Source organism: Ipomoea nil, unplaced genomic scaffold (genome assembly GCF_001879475.1).
Source record: "Ipomoea nil cultivar Tokyo-kokei standard unplaced genomic scaffold, Asagao_1.1 scaffold3056, whole genome shotgun sequence".
NCBI lineage: Eukaryota > Viridiplantae > Streptophyta > Magnoliopsida > Solanales > Convolvulaceae > Ipomoea > Ipomoea nil.
In genome coordinates, this window is record NW_017619484.1 from 720,365 (window position 1) to 736,667 (window position 16,303).

Genomic DNA, 16,303 nt, shown 5'->3' on the forward strand with positions numbered 1-16,303 from the left:
GCTACCCGAGCACCCCGACCCAAGGTGGCACTAGGGGGGAAGAAAGCAGTGGGACCGAGCGACTCGTCTGCTGCCAGTCTAGACGAGACCGTCCCGACCACGGTCCCAATGGTCACAACTACGACAGCGGATGCACTTGCCATCACGAGTGAGCGAGGACCCGGGGTGCAGGTCGTCCGAGCAGCCGGTAAAAGGGGGAAGGAGAAGGTGGGCAAATCCGAGGTGGAAGAGATAGCCCCCGAAAAAAGACTCGTAGACCTTCTTCCCCGAGAGACACTGTCCGGGGTGGGGTACATCAGCCATCACTCTTGAACGAAATCAATGCTCTCTTTCCCTCCGATGAGGACATGCTGGACTGGACACCCGAGCAAATTTCTGAAGCCGGTCCCCGGGAACTAATTAAGGTTTGCACACAATTAACCTTTCGTTCGTTCTTATCTATGCTCAGACGGTCTAAGATGTTTTCTTACAGATCACTCGGATCTTAACGACTCTATATTACCGCTCACGGGCCAATGCTGAAACCGGTGCCTTGAAGAAGGAAAACAAAGAGCTCAAGCGTCGCCTCAAGGTAACTCGAGAAGGGAGGACGACCGCGGAGGAAGCTCGAACCACCGTCGTGGCCTTAGCCCAAAAGGCGATCGTGGAAGCGGAATCGGCTCAGAAAGAGACCGAGGAGCTAAAGTAGAGGCTAGGCAACTTGGAGAAGCTAGCCAAATTCCTCTGCAACGACCGGGCTATGGCCAAACGATTCTTCCGTGCATTCTTAACGCAGAAGACCAGTGAAGACTTGGCTTGGGTGTTCGGTGACTGGGCCTTCGCCTCGGGCCAACGCGCCATGTTCCGACATGTCCAGGTGTCTCTTTCTATAGTCTTCGAAGGCGAAGACCTGAAGACTATCTTGGCAAATCTCCCGGAAGAGGTGGCCGGCCCAGGGCCCAACCCCTACACTAATCAGCCAAACTCCGACTCGAGCCAACTAAATCCAAGCTCCTAAGCTCTGATATGCGCTCTGCTTTACTTGTTTTTGTTTTGAGAGAGCTCGGTCTCTTTGTACCGAGCGATTATTAAATACACTCCTTTTTAACTTACTAATTTTGTGAAATTTACGCTCTAAGCTTTGCATGCTCGTTTTACTTACAACTTTTACGTTTTATAACTTTGCCTGCTCGTCCAAATTTTACGTTATATAACTTTGCCTGCTCGTTTTAATTCTACCTTTTAGGGCCTTAGGGCCCACCGCGTTAATACACGCAACCCCCCACTCTCTTAGTTTCCAGGTGCCAACTAAGAGAGTTATACTGGTGGCTAACTTATTGGATCGAGATTGAGAACTTTATAGATCTATCCGCGCTATGGTAGCATGTTAAAGTTTGTAGAGTTAGTGCGGTTGAATTTGTTGGCAACGAGTGGCCGGGAAATGTCCTAACCAACTATCTCAATACCTGTCGATAAAATAGTTCGCGGGACTGAGTCCGAGCAGACGTTTTTGGTCGAGGGGTGGATTCGGCCCCAAGTTCGGGAGGATCCGACCCCAAGGTCACGGTTCCCAATCGAAGGAATCGGGCTAAACCGCAAAGATGCGGATATATCGCTCAATGCCGAGTGGAGGATCTGACCCAAAGGTCTTCAGGTACCTACCCCACACGGTTAATTGGGTTAAGCCGCAAAAATGCGGTTAAGACGTTTGACAGATATACACTTGGTTAGCTTCCTTTCCCCTTCCGTTTGTACTCGGGACCCAACAATAAATCACAGCCTTGTCTTCATCAGTATATCACCGGAATTTAAAGTTTACGCGACTTTGCGGTCGTAGGTCAGAGCCTCGTCCTCATCAGTATGGAACCGGAATAAAGTTTACGCGACATTGCGGTCGTAGATCGGAACCTTGTCTTCATCGGTATGGAATCAGGACTTAAAGTTTATCGACACTGCGGTTGTAGGTTGAAATCTTACCCAACCGGGTCCGAGTACAAATAGAGGTGAGTTAAGTCGATCATTATCATCTCAAAACATGAACAGACAACATTGATCGTTCGATGGCTAGTTGCTCATCAAACATCAGCGAACCACTTACATCCGATATATAATAGGTTACACATCTGAGGGTCGAGTACATATTGTCTAACATCTACCCCCGACTTCCTACTAGACAAAGAAAAGAGAGGCTACTCTCAACCATTAAGGTACGCCAAATGACGAAACAACACCAAATTTTCCGAGTACCATGTTCGTTCGATTGGTCGGCCGGTCGTGGTCTCCAATTGGTATGTTCCTGGCCGGATAACCGCTGAAATAACATACGGGCTCTCCCAACTCTGTGTAAACTTACCACCCTCCTGTGGCTGACTAGTCTCACGCCGCCGCAACACATAATCACCCACTTGGAAGTATCACGGTCGGGCGTGTACATCTCGACTAGCCTTCACTTTTTTTTTTTTTTTTTTTTTTTTATATTCCTCTACACGACAGGCAGCCAATTCTCTCTTTTCCTCTAAACAGTCCAAGTCAGTCGCCAGCAACGATCATTCTCCTCGGGGTCGTAGTTCTTTTCCCGTGCGGTCGGGATCCAGGCTTCAATAGGGAGTCTAGCTTCTGCGCCATAAACTAAGGCAAACAGAGTCTCTCAGGTCGCTTCCCTGGGGGTCGTACGATATGTCCACAATATGAAGGGGAGCTCATCAGCCCAATTGAGCCCAGACATGTACAACTTCTTCTTCAAACCATCAAGTATAGTGCGGTTGGCATTCTCAACTTGACCATTCCCCTAGGGATAAGCGACGGAAGAGCGCAAGGACTCCGTGCCTACTATCGCGAGGAAATTCTGAAAATATTGGCCTTCAAACTGTTTGCCGTTATTTGTTATCTGTTATCTGTTATCAGCTGAACCAGCACCCCAAACTGAGAGACAACGTTTCTCAAAAGAAAACATGCACATTGCTAAGACGTTACGGTTGCTAACGACTCGGCTTCAACCCATTTAGTGAAGTAATCAATGGCGACGATGATGAATCGCCGTCGGCCGGACAATTGAGGGAAAGGGCCTATAATGTCCACACCCCACCGAGCGAACGGAATGGCCGTACTGACCGGTTGATAGAAAGTTGCCGGTCTTCCTGGCAGTTTTGCAAACAACTGACACACTTCACATTCCTTAGCGAGTCTCTCGCAATCAAGCTGAATAGAAGGCCAGTAATAGCCGATCACCATTATTCTCCGAGCAGTGACCTTCCCCCTTGGTGAGAGGAACACAGACCCGAGTGCAACTCTGTCATGACTACCTGTGCTTCGAAATCCGTGAGACAACGCATCAAGGGTCCGCCATAAGACCGTCGGTACAATTGACTGTCAACGACCTGAAATCTTGGTGCCCGGAGTTTAGTTTTGCAAGCCCTATCGGCATCTTCTCGCAAACGGTCTTCTTGAAGGTAAGTCACGATGTGCGATATCCAATCTTCTTGTGCGTCTTGAATGGAGGCGACGTCCAATCAATCAATACTCGGGGCAGGGACCACCAAGACCTGAGCAATTTTGGAGATGTGCTCGGGTGCTTCTTGGATGAGCTTCGAAAGAATGTCAGCATCAGCAATGTCTAATCGAGGGACGTGCTTCACTGCATATGCCTGAACCCGGTCAACTCTTCCAAAGTCAAATTTCTGTACCGGTACAAACGCTCACCGTTGATTTCATAATCTCCCAAGACTTGTCCTACAACCAATGAGGAGTCAGTCTGGACTCGAACGTACTCGACACCGAGATCTTTAATGTGTTGTAAACTTGCAATAAATGCCTCGTACTCGGCCTCGTTATTGGTTGGCGAGAACTGATATATGAGCGCGTAGTAGACTTTAAATCCTTTTGGACTGGTGATGACAATGCCACCGCCTGAGCCTCGCTTACTACTGGACCCATCAGTAGCTACCCCCCACCAAGAGGCGTCCGGGTCGGTCGGGATCGACGCCTGAGAGTTTCTAGCCGTGCATTCCACAACAAAATCGGCCAACGCTTGACCTTTAATTGCCGGTCGGGGCTTGTACTCGATCGCAAATTGCGTTAACATCATGGCCCACTTAACCAATCGGCCCGATGACGTAGTGGTGGGAAGGATGGCATTGATCAGCTGGTCCGTAAGTACTCGGACGGTCCGCCCTTGAAAGTACGGCGTCAGCTTCTTGGCCGTCGTATATAGGGCAAAAACAACATTCTCTAGACGAGAGTATCTGAGCTCAGGCCCTTGAAGCGCGTGGCTAACATAATATACAGGTCGTTGAATACCCTCGGCGTCCGTTCGGCACAGCATAACACTAACAGCTCGATCGATAACCGCCAAATACACATCAAGATCTTCCCCGGGCTCTGGTTTGGAAAGAACTATAGGAGACATCAAGTACTCTTTGAGGTCGTTGAACGCCGCTCGACACTCTTCATCCCAAGTGAAACCGCTGACCTTTCTCAATGTCTTGAAGAATGGCAAGGCACGCTTTGCCAATTTTGATAAAAATCTACTTAAGGCGGCGAGCCGTCCGGTTAACTGTTGTACCTCCCGAACTGTGGTCGGGGCTTGCATGTCAAGGATAGCTTTGACTTTAGAGGGGTTGGGTTCAATCCCCCGCTTCGTCATCATAAATTCTAAAAACTTGCCGGTTTCTATGGCGAAAGTATATTTGCTCGGGGTTAATCGCAGCCGGTACGTTCGCATGATCTGGAAGCAGTCGCACAAATGTTGGCAATGATGAGATCGGTCCCGACTCTTCACAAGCATGTCATCGACATAAGCTTCCATGGTGTTCCCGAGCAATGGGTCAAATAAGCGATTGATTATGCGTTGATAAGTTGCCCCGACATTCCTCAAGCCGAAGGGCATAACTCTATAACAATATAAGCCATCGGGAGTAACGAAAGATGTCTTACTCTCATCCTCTTCGGCCATCATGATCTGATGATAGCCCTTGAACGCATCCATGAAACTCATCAAGTGAGCCACAGTCGTCTCATCTACAATCTGGTGGATGCTTGGAAATAGGTATGGGTCCAAGGGGCAGGCTCTATTCATATCGGTGTAATCTATGCACATGTGCCACGCTGGGGGTTTAGGGATGAGCACCACATTTGCAACTCAGTCGGGGAAGACCACAGGCCGAATGTGGCCAATCGCTGCTAGTGTTTTGACTTCGTTCTTTATAAATTCCCGGTGATCGGTTGACAGATGCCTAGTCTTCTGTATGATCAGTCTCACCATAGGATTGACAGCCAGATGATGACATATGACCGATCGGTCAATCCCGAGCCTATCTTCAGGTCGCCATGCGAATATGTCCGAAAATTTGCGAAGGACAGACAGTACAGACTCTCGTAGCTCAGGTGATAAGGATTTGCTAATCTTGATGATTCGATCCGGCCGATCCTCGTGTAACGGCAATTCCTCAACTTCATCGGATGGCTCGGGCTGTTCCTTTCTACGTTCGTCATTTCGTCTAGAGATCGTGTTCACCCGAGAACTGCTAGCTTCCTTTCTATGCACAACTTGGAGATAACACTTTCGCGCTGATCGGACATCTCCTCTAAGGACGCCAACCCCCTATGGGGTCAGGAACTTCATGCATAGGTGGGGCATAGAAATTATTGCCCCTACCATGGCGATAGCCGGCCGACCCAATATGGCATTATGGACACACCGTAAGTTCACGACCACAAACTCCATCAATACTTGCACCACTCGTGGCGGGGTACCCAACTCCACGGGCAAGGTTCTCTTTCCCTCGGGGTGGATCACATCACCTGTGAATCCAGATAAAGGGGTGCCGATTGGAGTGAGCTCGATGTGGTCGAGCTTGAGCTTCTGGAAAACGTCAAGATACAACACATTTACACTACTCCCGGTATCAACCATGACGCGCTGAACGTCCATCCCCATGATGTCAATAGTGACCACAAGTGCTTCGGCGCTCTGGTCTGAACCATTCGAAAGGTCTTCAGGCGTAAATGTGATTGGTTCTTGTTTTTGCCTCTTTGTGCCCTCTGCCGAATCAATAGATTACATCGAATGTCACTCTAATGGATACGTCCCATCCTCCGGTCCACCAAAAATAACGTGGATGACCTGCTTAGAAGCAGAGGCTGGGGGGTCGTCAGGGCCCATTGTCTTTCTTTCCTTGGTCTAATCACTTAAAACTTTTTCTCCATGAGGATTTCTTATTCTCCTCTTTCTTCGCCGTGAACTCGGTCAATTTCCCGGACTGTATCAAGTCCTCAATGAGCTGTTTCAAGTATATACATTCCTCTGTCTCATGTCCTTTACACTGGTGGTACGCGTAATATTTATTCCTGTCCCGACCATCTCTGAATGGTTTAGGGAGCTCGATCATATTACATGATTGCGCGTAACGCAAGACATCCACCGCTGGCCGGTTCAGAGGAGTAAAATCTTCCATTCGCCCCCGCCCTTTGCCCTGAGGCTCTCATTGTCTGCCATCTGGTCGGCCGGGCTATTTCCGATTTGTGTCAGTCTCCTACGACTGTTTTGCTGCATTAGCCTCCCCTGCATTAGCATAATCCATCACGCGTCGGATGGCATCTTCATAGGTGGTCGGGGGGTGCAAGATGAAGTCTTGATACAACGCTCCCGCTTGGAGAGAAGAGTGTAACATGTTGATTGCGGTGAGATCATCCATGGGCTCGACTTCTCCGATGGCAGTCTTCCACTTGACGAGAAAGTCGCATAGAGACTCCCCCTCCAATTGCTTAGCTTTTTCCAGATACATAAAGTGCTTCCTGACCGTTTTGGACGTCACAAATTTTCAGACAAATTTGGTAGCCAAGTCAACGAAGCAAGAGATCGAACCTAGCTCTAAAGCTATAAACCACTCGGCGGCCGGACCGGTTAAGGTGGAATAAAAAGCCCGACACGTAACGGCATTGGTGACCCCCATCATCAGCATATTCCCGTAATACGAGTTAACGTACATCTCAGGGTCGGCCCGACCGTCATAATCTTTACTGCCTGGAACTCGGAGATCATGGGGATAAGGCTGGTTCATAATCTCCTAAGTGAATGGCGTTTTTAGCAGAGGGGACGCGACTGCGGATGACCGGGAGCCATGTTCCCTCTTCCATGTCCGGAATTCATTGCAGACCTGCTCCGAAAGACCTTTGGTTTCGTCGTTCAGGTTAAGCGGTGTAACTTTCCTGGGCTCCCTTCGCCTTTGCGACCGGGAGGAGCTGACTTCACTCGAGTTCCCATGGCGACTCGCTATCGATGCCTCAACTTGTGCTCGGCCATCTCCCTGCTGATGGGGTCGACGCTGCGCCGTTGGACCGAGCCTCACAAAAGCACTTGTTCGTTGTCCGACATCATCTTCAACCGGAGCTACACCCTCAGCACCCAAATGTGATCGGGCCGGCCGCCTCTCAGATTGTGCTCGTCGCAGTTCGGGTTGAGGAACTTCCGGAGGCATCTCCACAGGCACTTCGACTGGTTGCGGTATATACGGAGGATGTGGAAATATACCTGATACCGGTGGGAATTGGTAAGCCAGAGGATAGAACCGTTGCGGGCTCTGCCAATATTGGAACATGGGGTCAAACATCCCAGCATTGTAGATGGGTTGCTGAAACGGTATTTGTCCGGGTACTGCTGGGTATACTGGTCCCTGCTGGACGAAATTTACTTGGTCAAGGGTCGATGCTCTCCCAGGCAACTGGTTGAGGTCGACTCGTGAATTGAGGTGTGAGCGGAGGTCCGAAGAGGCGCTCTCTTCGGGTTCCAAATCGCCCATAAATAGATACATGACTCTAAAGAACGATGACGGTGCGCCAAACGGCTTTCCGTTTTGTTCCCCACAGACGGCGCCAAAATGATAGTGTAAATACGATGTTCTGTCTTACACTGCTGGATCGTATACTATTGGAGCTCGGGACCAAACGACAGTGGGTCGGGAGGTTCCCTTCTAGCCTCGAAATCTCCAAAAGTCCCCCTACTAGCAATAAATGCAGGTATTTATATGGGACGAGGGGACACTTTTCGGGCCCCCGGCATGCCGGACACGTGGTCTACATGCAACTATCGGTACTCTATCCGAGGAATCATCTACATGTGGCACTTTATCCGAGGAATCATCTACGCGCGGCGTGAATGTTTCGATGCTACACGTATCTAAGCTCGGGCTAGAGGTCGGGAAGATGTCGATTGGCTCTTAGCACTCGGTACCGGATACAGACACAAAGACGCAACAGAACCGACCGCCAAAAGCAATACCCTGCCCTAGGAGTAGCTAGATATATGACTACCAGGTATCATAAAAATATAATTTACACTTGTTCTTAACACATTTTACACTATTTTTTCCAACAATCCCCAACTGAATACAAAATTGATTTTTGGGACTGTAAAATGATAGGACTTTGTTCAACGGTCTTCCCGTATAGGGTAGGTAGGTGTTACCCTTTGAACCTTCCATTGTGAATATATATTTACTCTACTGGTTGTGTGGTAGAACGCAGTGTCTTTGAACCGTATTGCTGTTTGTGTAGACGATGATAAACCTCACACAAGAACTTGAATTCACTTTGACCCGATCGAAATCAAAAGTGGACCCCATTGATATTTGTACTACAAAATAGTCATTTTTTTTTTTGAATGCTACTAGCTCTATTACAATGTAGTATCTGTTCATATACTTTCTCAACCTACTGAAACACAAAGAGCTAATAACGCCTCCACTAAGACTCGAACTCACAGTCTTCCAAATGGAAGTCCAACCCGGGTACCATTGGACCACATAGTCCTGGTAACTAGAGTTGGCATTACAATTGAATAGATACTATTTATAGGTTAGAGTGTATAAAAAAAAAAAAAATCTTCTACCCTATAAATTCTTCACAAATTTTTGTCCTCTTTCCAAAAATATACAAGTATTTCTAACTTGGGGGGGGGGGGGGGGTGGGGGATTTGGAAAGATTTATATACTTTATAAATTTCTCCTTAATTAATGTTTATAGTAGACATATTATAGTAAAATAGTTAAAATTATAATTTATTAAACAAATAACTTGGGTTATTATTTTATAATAAGTACATGACCGTTACAAAAATGAATTGGCAATAATAATTACATATTAAAAATTTGATAAGTTTTACTATTATCCGGTCGTGATAAGTTTTAGAAGCACATCACCACATGAACGCCCTATATAATAAATTTATATTTTGAATTTATTTATTTATAAGATATAATTTTGTTTAAAAAAACTCCATTTATTCTCTTTAAAAAATTTGCATAAACGACACCGTCTTTACCAACCCCTGTCTCGTCTGTTCTGCTTGGGTGCTCTCAATTGAAGTTCATCATTTCATGCACTGAAGAGACGTATAAAGCGAGGGAGAGAGAGTGCGATATGCACTTTCCCTGCCACAAATGCCTTGCCTAAAGCCCTAAACCCTAAGGAGTAATTTCCAAAACCCTATTTTCCCCATTATTTCTTTTACGTTTCTTCACTTCCGTCTCTCTACACTGCGCTTCATATACACACACGCCTACACGGACACTAATCGCAGCTTTTCTGTTTGTGTAAATTTCGGATTGAAGGTGTGCGCGTGTATGCATACATAATCAATCTGCGGTCCTTCTGAATAAATTCCTGTTTGTGCATGGATTCTTGAGATTAGCGTTGTATTAGTGATTCACATTTTGTAAATCCTTATCTGGATATCTGTCAGGGTGATGATAGAGTAGATTCTCATGTTATAGTAGTACTTAGATTTACATGGCTAATTTGGTCTACTGTATTTTGCTATTAGGCTTAGTTCTTGAAATGTACCTGTCCAATGAGGTTAAGTGCATCTATTATTGGTTAGCATGATGTAAATTTGTTGATTGTAGTGGCTTTGAATAGTATATTTCGTCTTAATCATTTTTTGTGTTAACTAATCTTGGAATTGTTTGGGCATTTGAAGAGCTTACGAAGAAGGTATAGAAAGATACTTATCAAAGAAAAGAAGGGAAAATAAATAAAGAAAAAGATGATCAGGTTGACACTGGAAGAGGGGATGAATAGATTGGAGGAGGGCATTGCCAAAGCGTTGATGATAATGGATGGTTACACTGCTAGTGCACTGTTTAGTTCAGAGGAATACATGAAGTATTATGAGTATCCTTTTCTGCTTGCTGGTACTTTGTTAGATGTACACTGAAACATACACTTCTATTTTAAATTGGCTTTCTCGTATCTGTACTAGTATCATTAGTATGCTCTATAATTTTGTCATACTGAAAAACTATTTTTAAGTGTTTGGGATGTGTAAGAACTAATCAGCTTTAAATTATTATACAATTAATACTTAATTGAAGAAATATCTTGGAAAAATGGAGAAAGGTTTCTCGTTCAAAGTGTACTGACTATATATTAGCAGAATTATTATTAAGACTATGAAAAGAATAGGAAAAACAAACAAGGGAACTGTATTTTTGGCACATATTTAGTATTCCACTCTTAGTAGAGTTAACTCTGCTCCACTTTCATATTTATGGTGATTGTCCAATTCCTAGAGCAGCTAATTTGTTGCTTTGCAGCCATCATTTTTCATAAAGTGTCTGCTACTGTTACCATCCTTCTAAAGTTATCAAACTTTTAAAACCATACATTCATATATCGTAACAGAGTCAGGTAATACCCATATCTTCCTCCTAGTGCCTTTAGCTCTTCAATATTAATAGATTGATAGTTTTGTACTATAGATCTGTTGAAGGTGGCTATACAAATGTTGAATAGAAGCTTCTACTGCATGGTTTCAAGCTTCCTTACTGGATAGTTTTCATTGTATTAGGGGATGTATCTTGGATTCTTTAAAAAATAAAGTGTTCAGTTCTACAGAATTCTTTTTGTGCATTTGTTAAGATATGGACTTATGCTAACCCCTGCTTGACCTTACCTTTTTGTTTGAGTAACTTGAAACCAATAGTGATTCTCTACTATCTACATGGATGGTTGTGACAAGATTTGACCAGGAATATAGGTTATGTTTTTGACAGGTTACCTCTTAATCACTGAATGTAAATTTCTTGATGGATTCAAAAATAAAAAAATGGGACAATTAGAAAAGTTGAAGATAAATATGGGTGAACAATCATATTTCATAGACGTTGTTGTTACCTTCCTGCTGTCTTATATGGCATCTGCCATAGTGACAGCCAAAATCTAAATGTTGCAAATTGATTTTTTGACAATTCTCTTGTGAGATATCTTTAACATTTCAATATTTCATAGTTGTGTTTATCTTTTGTGTGTTCAACCGCCGCCAAATGACTACTCATGGCAGCTTCATGAAAGATTTAAGAAAGCTTTGGAAGAAAGTATTTTTTTAAAGGTGAGACATTTTTAATCTTGATATGTAATGATATTGCTTTTATGCATCTTCAGTGAAATTTGAATGCTTTGTTTTTCTTAAAGTAGTTTACATTTTGATTTATTTTCTTGTTTGTTAAATATCATGTTTAATTTTTATCTTTAAAATAATTAAAGAATAATATTAGTATTTGCAGCATATTTTCATTTAAAGCCAGTGCATCTTAGCTTTCATAATCTGATAATCTTATAACAATATTGCTGGAAAACAATCTGTAATGTCAGTGCCACTTTGTTAGTGCTAGATGTGTTTCTATCCGGAGAGTATTTGTTTAAAGCATAAACTTTTCCAACTGTGCACAAAATCCTTTAATGAGTTAATCAGTTAAGTTGTCTTCTTGTTAACAATCATCTCATAAATTTTCATTTTACTTGTAGGTTTTGCCATCCCTAAGTGATAAAAATGGAGCTCCCCTGTTATCTGAACTTCGACGTTTATGGGCAAATTATAAATCAATGGTGAAATGCCTTGGGGGATTTTACTTGTACCTTGATCAGAGGTTTTCTGACCGCGAAACTGCTGCACCCCTTTCTGAAATTTCAGTTTGCTGTTTCCATGACTTGGTGGGTACTTTTATATACTGTTGTATTCTTTCAAATTCCTAATGGGCCTTGTTTTTTTGGTCAATCATTGCTTGATTTATTTCTCTATTTCAGGTCTGTACTGCTTTCCTCCAAAAATTTATAGATGCTGCTATATTACTGGTAGAGTTACTTAACTGCCTATTTAGTAGCATGAAAATTTTTCTATTTTACAACTCCATACTCCTAAAGTGGGCCAACTTGAAAAAAAAAAAATCCTTACTCCACTATCCACCCATATTTTCTAGTTTTCCAAATTGGAAAAAGTTTTCAAAATGTTCTCCAATTTCCAAAAAGGAAAAAAAAGGGGAAAATGGAAAGCAAAATCCACTTGAACATGAACACTTTTTTATCATTTTTCCAGAAAAGTTCACTGAATGCATAATGTTTCCAGTTTCAAATTCATTATATCATTAACACAACTTGATCTGACTAGTGAAAATATTCACATATAGATCACACAAGACCGCAATGGGCTGCCAACTGACCAGACCTTTCTACAGAGTCTTTCAAACTTTTTCACTGAAGTTGGAGGGAAAACAAGGCCATTCTGCTATAACAAGTTTGAGGAGGCAATACTTGTCGACACAGGCAATTACTACTCTCAAGTAGCTCCAGAATGGCTACTGAATTATTCTTCTGCAGAATATGCATCTAAGGTTCATATGCTTTATGTATTATTTTGTCATGCTTAAGTCATATTCCTTTCATATGTTTTCACATTAAAAAACCATGAAAAGTATTTTAGTTTCCTCCATGTCTGGATTGGGGGTTCTTTTTAAATTTTTAGGCTGAACAGTGTTTGAGGGAGGAAAGAGGAAGAGCATGCAAAATTTTGCATCCACCTGGAGTAGAGAAGCTTCTACAGGTATTTTAATTGATTCATATACTTGTCCAATTTCTGGTCTTGTAATGTTAGCTGAGTCTTTGTTTAAAATAAAAACTGTGTACTACCTCTAATCTTTTTTTTTTTCTGGAGTTTTAGCATTTGTTCTTCCAGAGCTTCCTCTCTTTATATTCTAAAAGTGATTTTACAAAAGTTCAATATTTTGCTGTTATTTGTCACGGGTTGCTTTTCCAGTAAGAAAATGTGGCTTTTTCAGATTGTGCACTGGAAGTTGGTTGGTGAAATTACAAATCAATTGATTGAAAAGCAAAATGCTGAGAATCTTGATGCATCAAGATATAAGGTTTCCTTCAAATCTCTCCTGAAACCCCAACCCTCTCTCCCCCTCCCGTCCAGAAAATTCAGCCTATATATATATATATATATATATATATATATATATATATATATATATATATATATATATATATATATATATAGTGTTTTTGGTTCTCATTTAATATGCCTTACATTTACATTCTAGTGAAATAAAGAAAGAAAATTTCACCTTATTATGAAGATTTAGATTTAGATGTTGTGGTTCAACATTTAGCATTACCTTCCTACAAAATATGATTATCTTGCCTTTTCTTACTCTGTATCTCATGCTTCCAAGATTCCAGAGAACTTGCATTGATTTCCAACTCCTCCATTGCACTATGGTAATGTGTGATTCTGGATGACGAGGGAAACCCCACAATCTAGGTTACCCATAACTGACCGGCTCAAACAAAGGGGACAAGGATTTGAACTCGTGACCTTGTGGTTACAAGTGTGGAACCCTTGCCATCTTGGCTAGGGTTACCCCGTAATGTGTGATTCTGTCTCCATGATTACATGTTTCATTCTGTTTGTTTGTATGGCAGGAAATACTTGAGCAATGTGCCACATTAAACATTGGGTAATCAGTGGTGGATGTAAGCAGGAATTTTTGTGATCGTGTGACTTGCTTGCTCGTGTTCTCAACACTGGAAAAATACAACATTCAGAGACCTCTAAGTACTAACAACAGTGATCTGCTTATTACATTTAGTCATTTACACCTATTGTTTCATTGGACTTGTGAAAGATTTTTTTGTTCTTTTTTGAGCTTACTCCTTACATTTGTAAGTAATAACATTTCATCGTTTTGATCTTTTTTAATTTTCTTTAAATAGTAATTAGTATCCACCTCTATGGCTTATATTATTAGATTGTTAGAAGTACGATGTGTCCATAACACAATTAAATGACAACATTTTGTTGAGCAGTCCTACCAATTTGTAGTTTCCCATCATTCAAGATGGATGGTTTAGATTAGTCACGGGTTTGGCTCTTATAAGAACCATGCTTTAGGTGGGAACTGTGGTATAATTTGGACCATTAAAATCAAGTGATGCACGGTTGTGGTCTCCTAAAATTAAAGATACTATTAGTATAATATAATAAGAAATATATGGTAGGGCAAATTAGTCCACCCATAAGCATCCAATTGCGACAAAAAGATGAATTGTTAACAATATAGTATGCATTATGTTTATCACTAATATTAAACATTAATGCTTAGAAATCAAAAAATAAAACTCTACGACAAATAACCCTAATGACAGTATGATGCACTACATCTAAGAGCTGAATGCACCAAAGCTACAACAATGATGCACTGGCACTGTAACAAGTACTACATCTACAAGTCACAGCCATCATTGACGCACAACCACTTCCACACCACCTCACAACATCTGTCACCACAATGCACCACTACACCAATGCAACCACCCCACTGTATCAACATCTAAATCCTAACTACACGGGCGTGCCACTGTTGCGTTTTTTCTTCCGATTTTGCTTTCATGCTCCTTTTTAATGCGTTTTTGCTCCAAAATGATCAAATATTGTTTCGTTTTTCATTTTTATTCCTCGAAAGTGTATTTGGAGTCATTTTGAGCACAAAACACTCTTTTTAGTCCGGAAACCCAAATAAACACTTCAAAACGTGCAAAAAGGAATAAGAATGTGGTGAAAATATGATACAAAATAAGAGTCATCAGGCGGGTCACGAATTATACCTCATGCAAGATAGGCAATACTCCAGGTGCTCAAGAAATTGGCCCGGGCGCCCCAACGGGCCTAGGTTACGAACTATGCCCCGAGCGAGATAAGGAATAACACGGATGCTTAAGAAATTGTCTCGGACGACCCAAGGGGTCCTGGTCACAAACCATGCCCTAGCACGAGATAGGCAACACCCTAGGTGCTCAAGAAATTGTCCCACACACCCCAAGGCACCCGAGTCACGAGCCATGCCTCGGACGATGTAGGCGATACCCCAGTAGCTTAAGAAATAGGCCTGGGTACCCCAAAGGGCCCGAGAGGTGAACCATGCCCCTAGGCTACATAGGTGGCACCCCAAAAGCCCAAGAAATAGGCCTAGACCTCCTCAAGGGGCCCTTGCCGTAGGGCGTGGGCTAAGGGTAAGCCATTCAGTCGTGGTCGCAACTAGACTGCAAGCCAATGTTGTAAGGTTGGTTGGGAGGAAACGCAAAATATTGACGCGGGATATTTTTCTTAAGGGGGAGCCAAGGTTTTCTTAAGGAAAATTTCGGAGGCATGGTGTAATAAAATATTCGATTTTCGTGTCTTAACGGGTTAACCTGTTAAATCTTGTGAAACCTATTAAGAACTTGTATGTCCCAAATCGTTAATGGGTTGACCCGTTAAGGATCCGTTGTCCTGTATCGTTAGCGGGAATGACCCATCTATTATGTTTCGTGTTTTAACGGGTCAACCTATTAAACCTATTAAGAACTCATTTAACCTGTTAATATTATCATGTTAACCCGTTTACCCAAACTCATTAATTTTATCACCCTGTTTCTTGCACATAATAATCAAGATTCTTGATTCCTTATTTTAAATATTTGGAAATGTATAATTATTCCTGTCTCATTGTTTTTTTTTTTTTTTTTGATAACCCTGTCTCATTGTTGATTATGTTGTGATGGTTAAATATGTTGATACATTGATCTCTTATATCCCAATTTATAAATCTACGTACTGTAAGTCCAACAACTCATTGATTGGCGTTTTTACATAGATGAAGAAATAGCAGACACAAACTCCTTAATGTTCTTGTCGGAGCTTCCACCTTCATCAACAGCTTCTTTAGCCAATTGTTTGCAGAAGTAAGGTTAAATATTAAAAGTTTAAAGGGAGAGGAGAGAGAATGAATGCGTTATTTGTATCACTGGTTTCCAGAAAGGCGACATCTTCACCGTTCTCTGCCCATGCAACCATAAATTTCATTCAAATTGCATTGCTATTTGGTTGGTACTTCATCAAACTTGTCCCATATGTAGATTGATACGAGTACATCCACGGGTGAAAATCAAGAATTGGGAAAAAGAAAAGAAACAACCCAAGCTACTAGGCCAAGGAGAGAACGAAGGAAACCGG

The 16,303-nt window shown here is 42.5% G+C and overlaps 1 protein-coding gene across 5 annotated transcripts; it reads left to right on the forward strand.

The window, feature by feature from the left end:
* The first annotated feature begins 9,327 nt into the window (after positions 1–9,327).
* On the forward strand, positions 9,328–14,042 carry LOC109164112 (cullin-1-like). 5 transcript variants are annotated; one of them, XM_019312872.1, is made up of 9 exons: positions 9,328–9,859; positions 9,953–10,146; positions 11,263–11,362; positions 11,779–11,964; positions 12,058–12,105; positions 12,438–12,641; positions 12,773–12,850; positions 13,086–13,172; positions 13,735–14,042. In XM_019312872.1, exons 2-9 carry the CDS (start codon positions 10,019–10,021, stop codon positions 13,771–13,773), a joined length of 870 nt encoding a protein of 289 aa, XP_019168417.1. In that variant the 5' UTR covers positions 9,328–9,859; positions 9,953–10,018; the 3' UTR covers positions 13,774–14,042. The 5 variants fall into 5 exon arrangements, with proteins under 5 accessions (XP_019168417.1, XP_019168416.1, XP_019168418.1 ...); XM_019312871.1 differs by having other exon boundaries at positions 9,328–9,584; XM_019312873.1 differs by having other exon boundaries at positions 9,328–9,444.
* Positions 14,043–16,303: the final 2,261 nt, after the last annotated feature.

Bases quoted from the DNA above. Each gene is read 5' to 3' on its own strand.
- LOC109164112 (XM_019312870.1), top strand. From the start codon at position 10,019: ATGATCAGGTTGACACTGGAAGAGGGGATGAATAGATTGGAGGAGGGC. The intron at 12,106-12,437 runs GTAGAGTTACTT...ATTCACATATAG, and splicing joins TAGATGCTGCTATATTACTG to ATCACACAAGACCGCAATGG. The intron at 12,642-12,772 runs GTTCATATGCTT...TTAAATTTTTAG, and splicing joins CTGCAGAATATGCATCTAAG to GCTGAACAGTGTTTGAGGGA.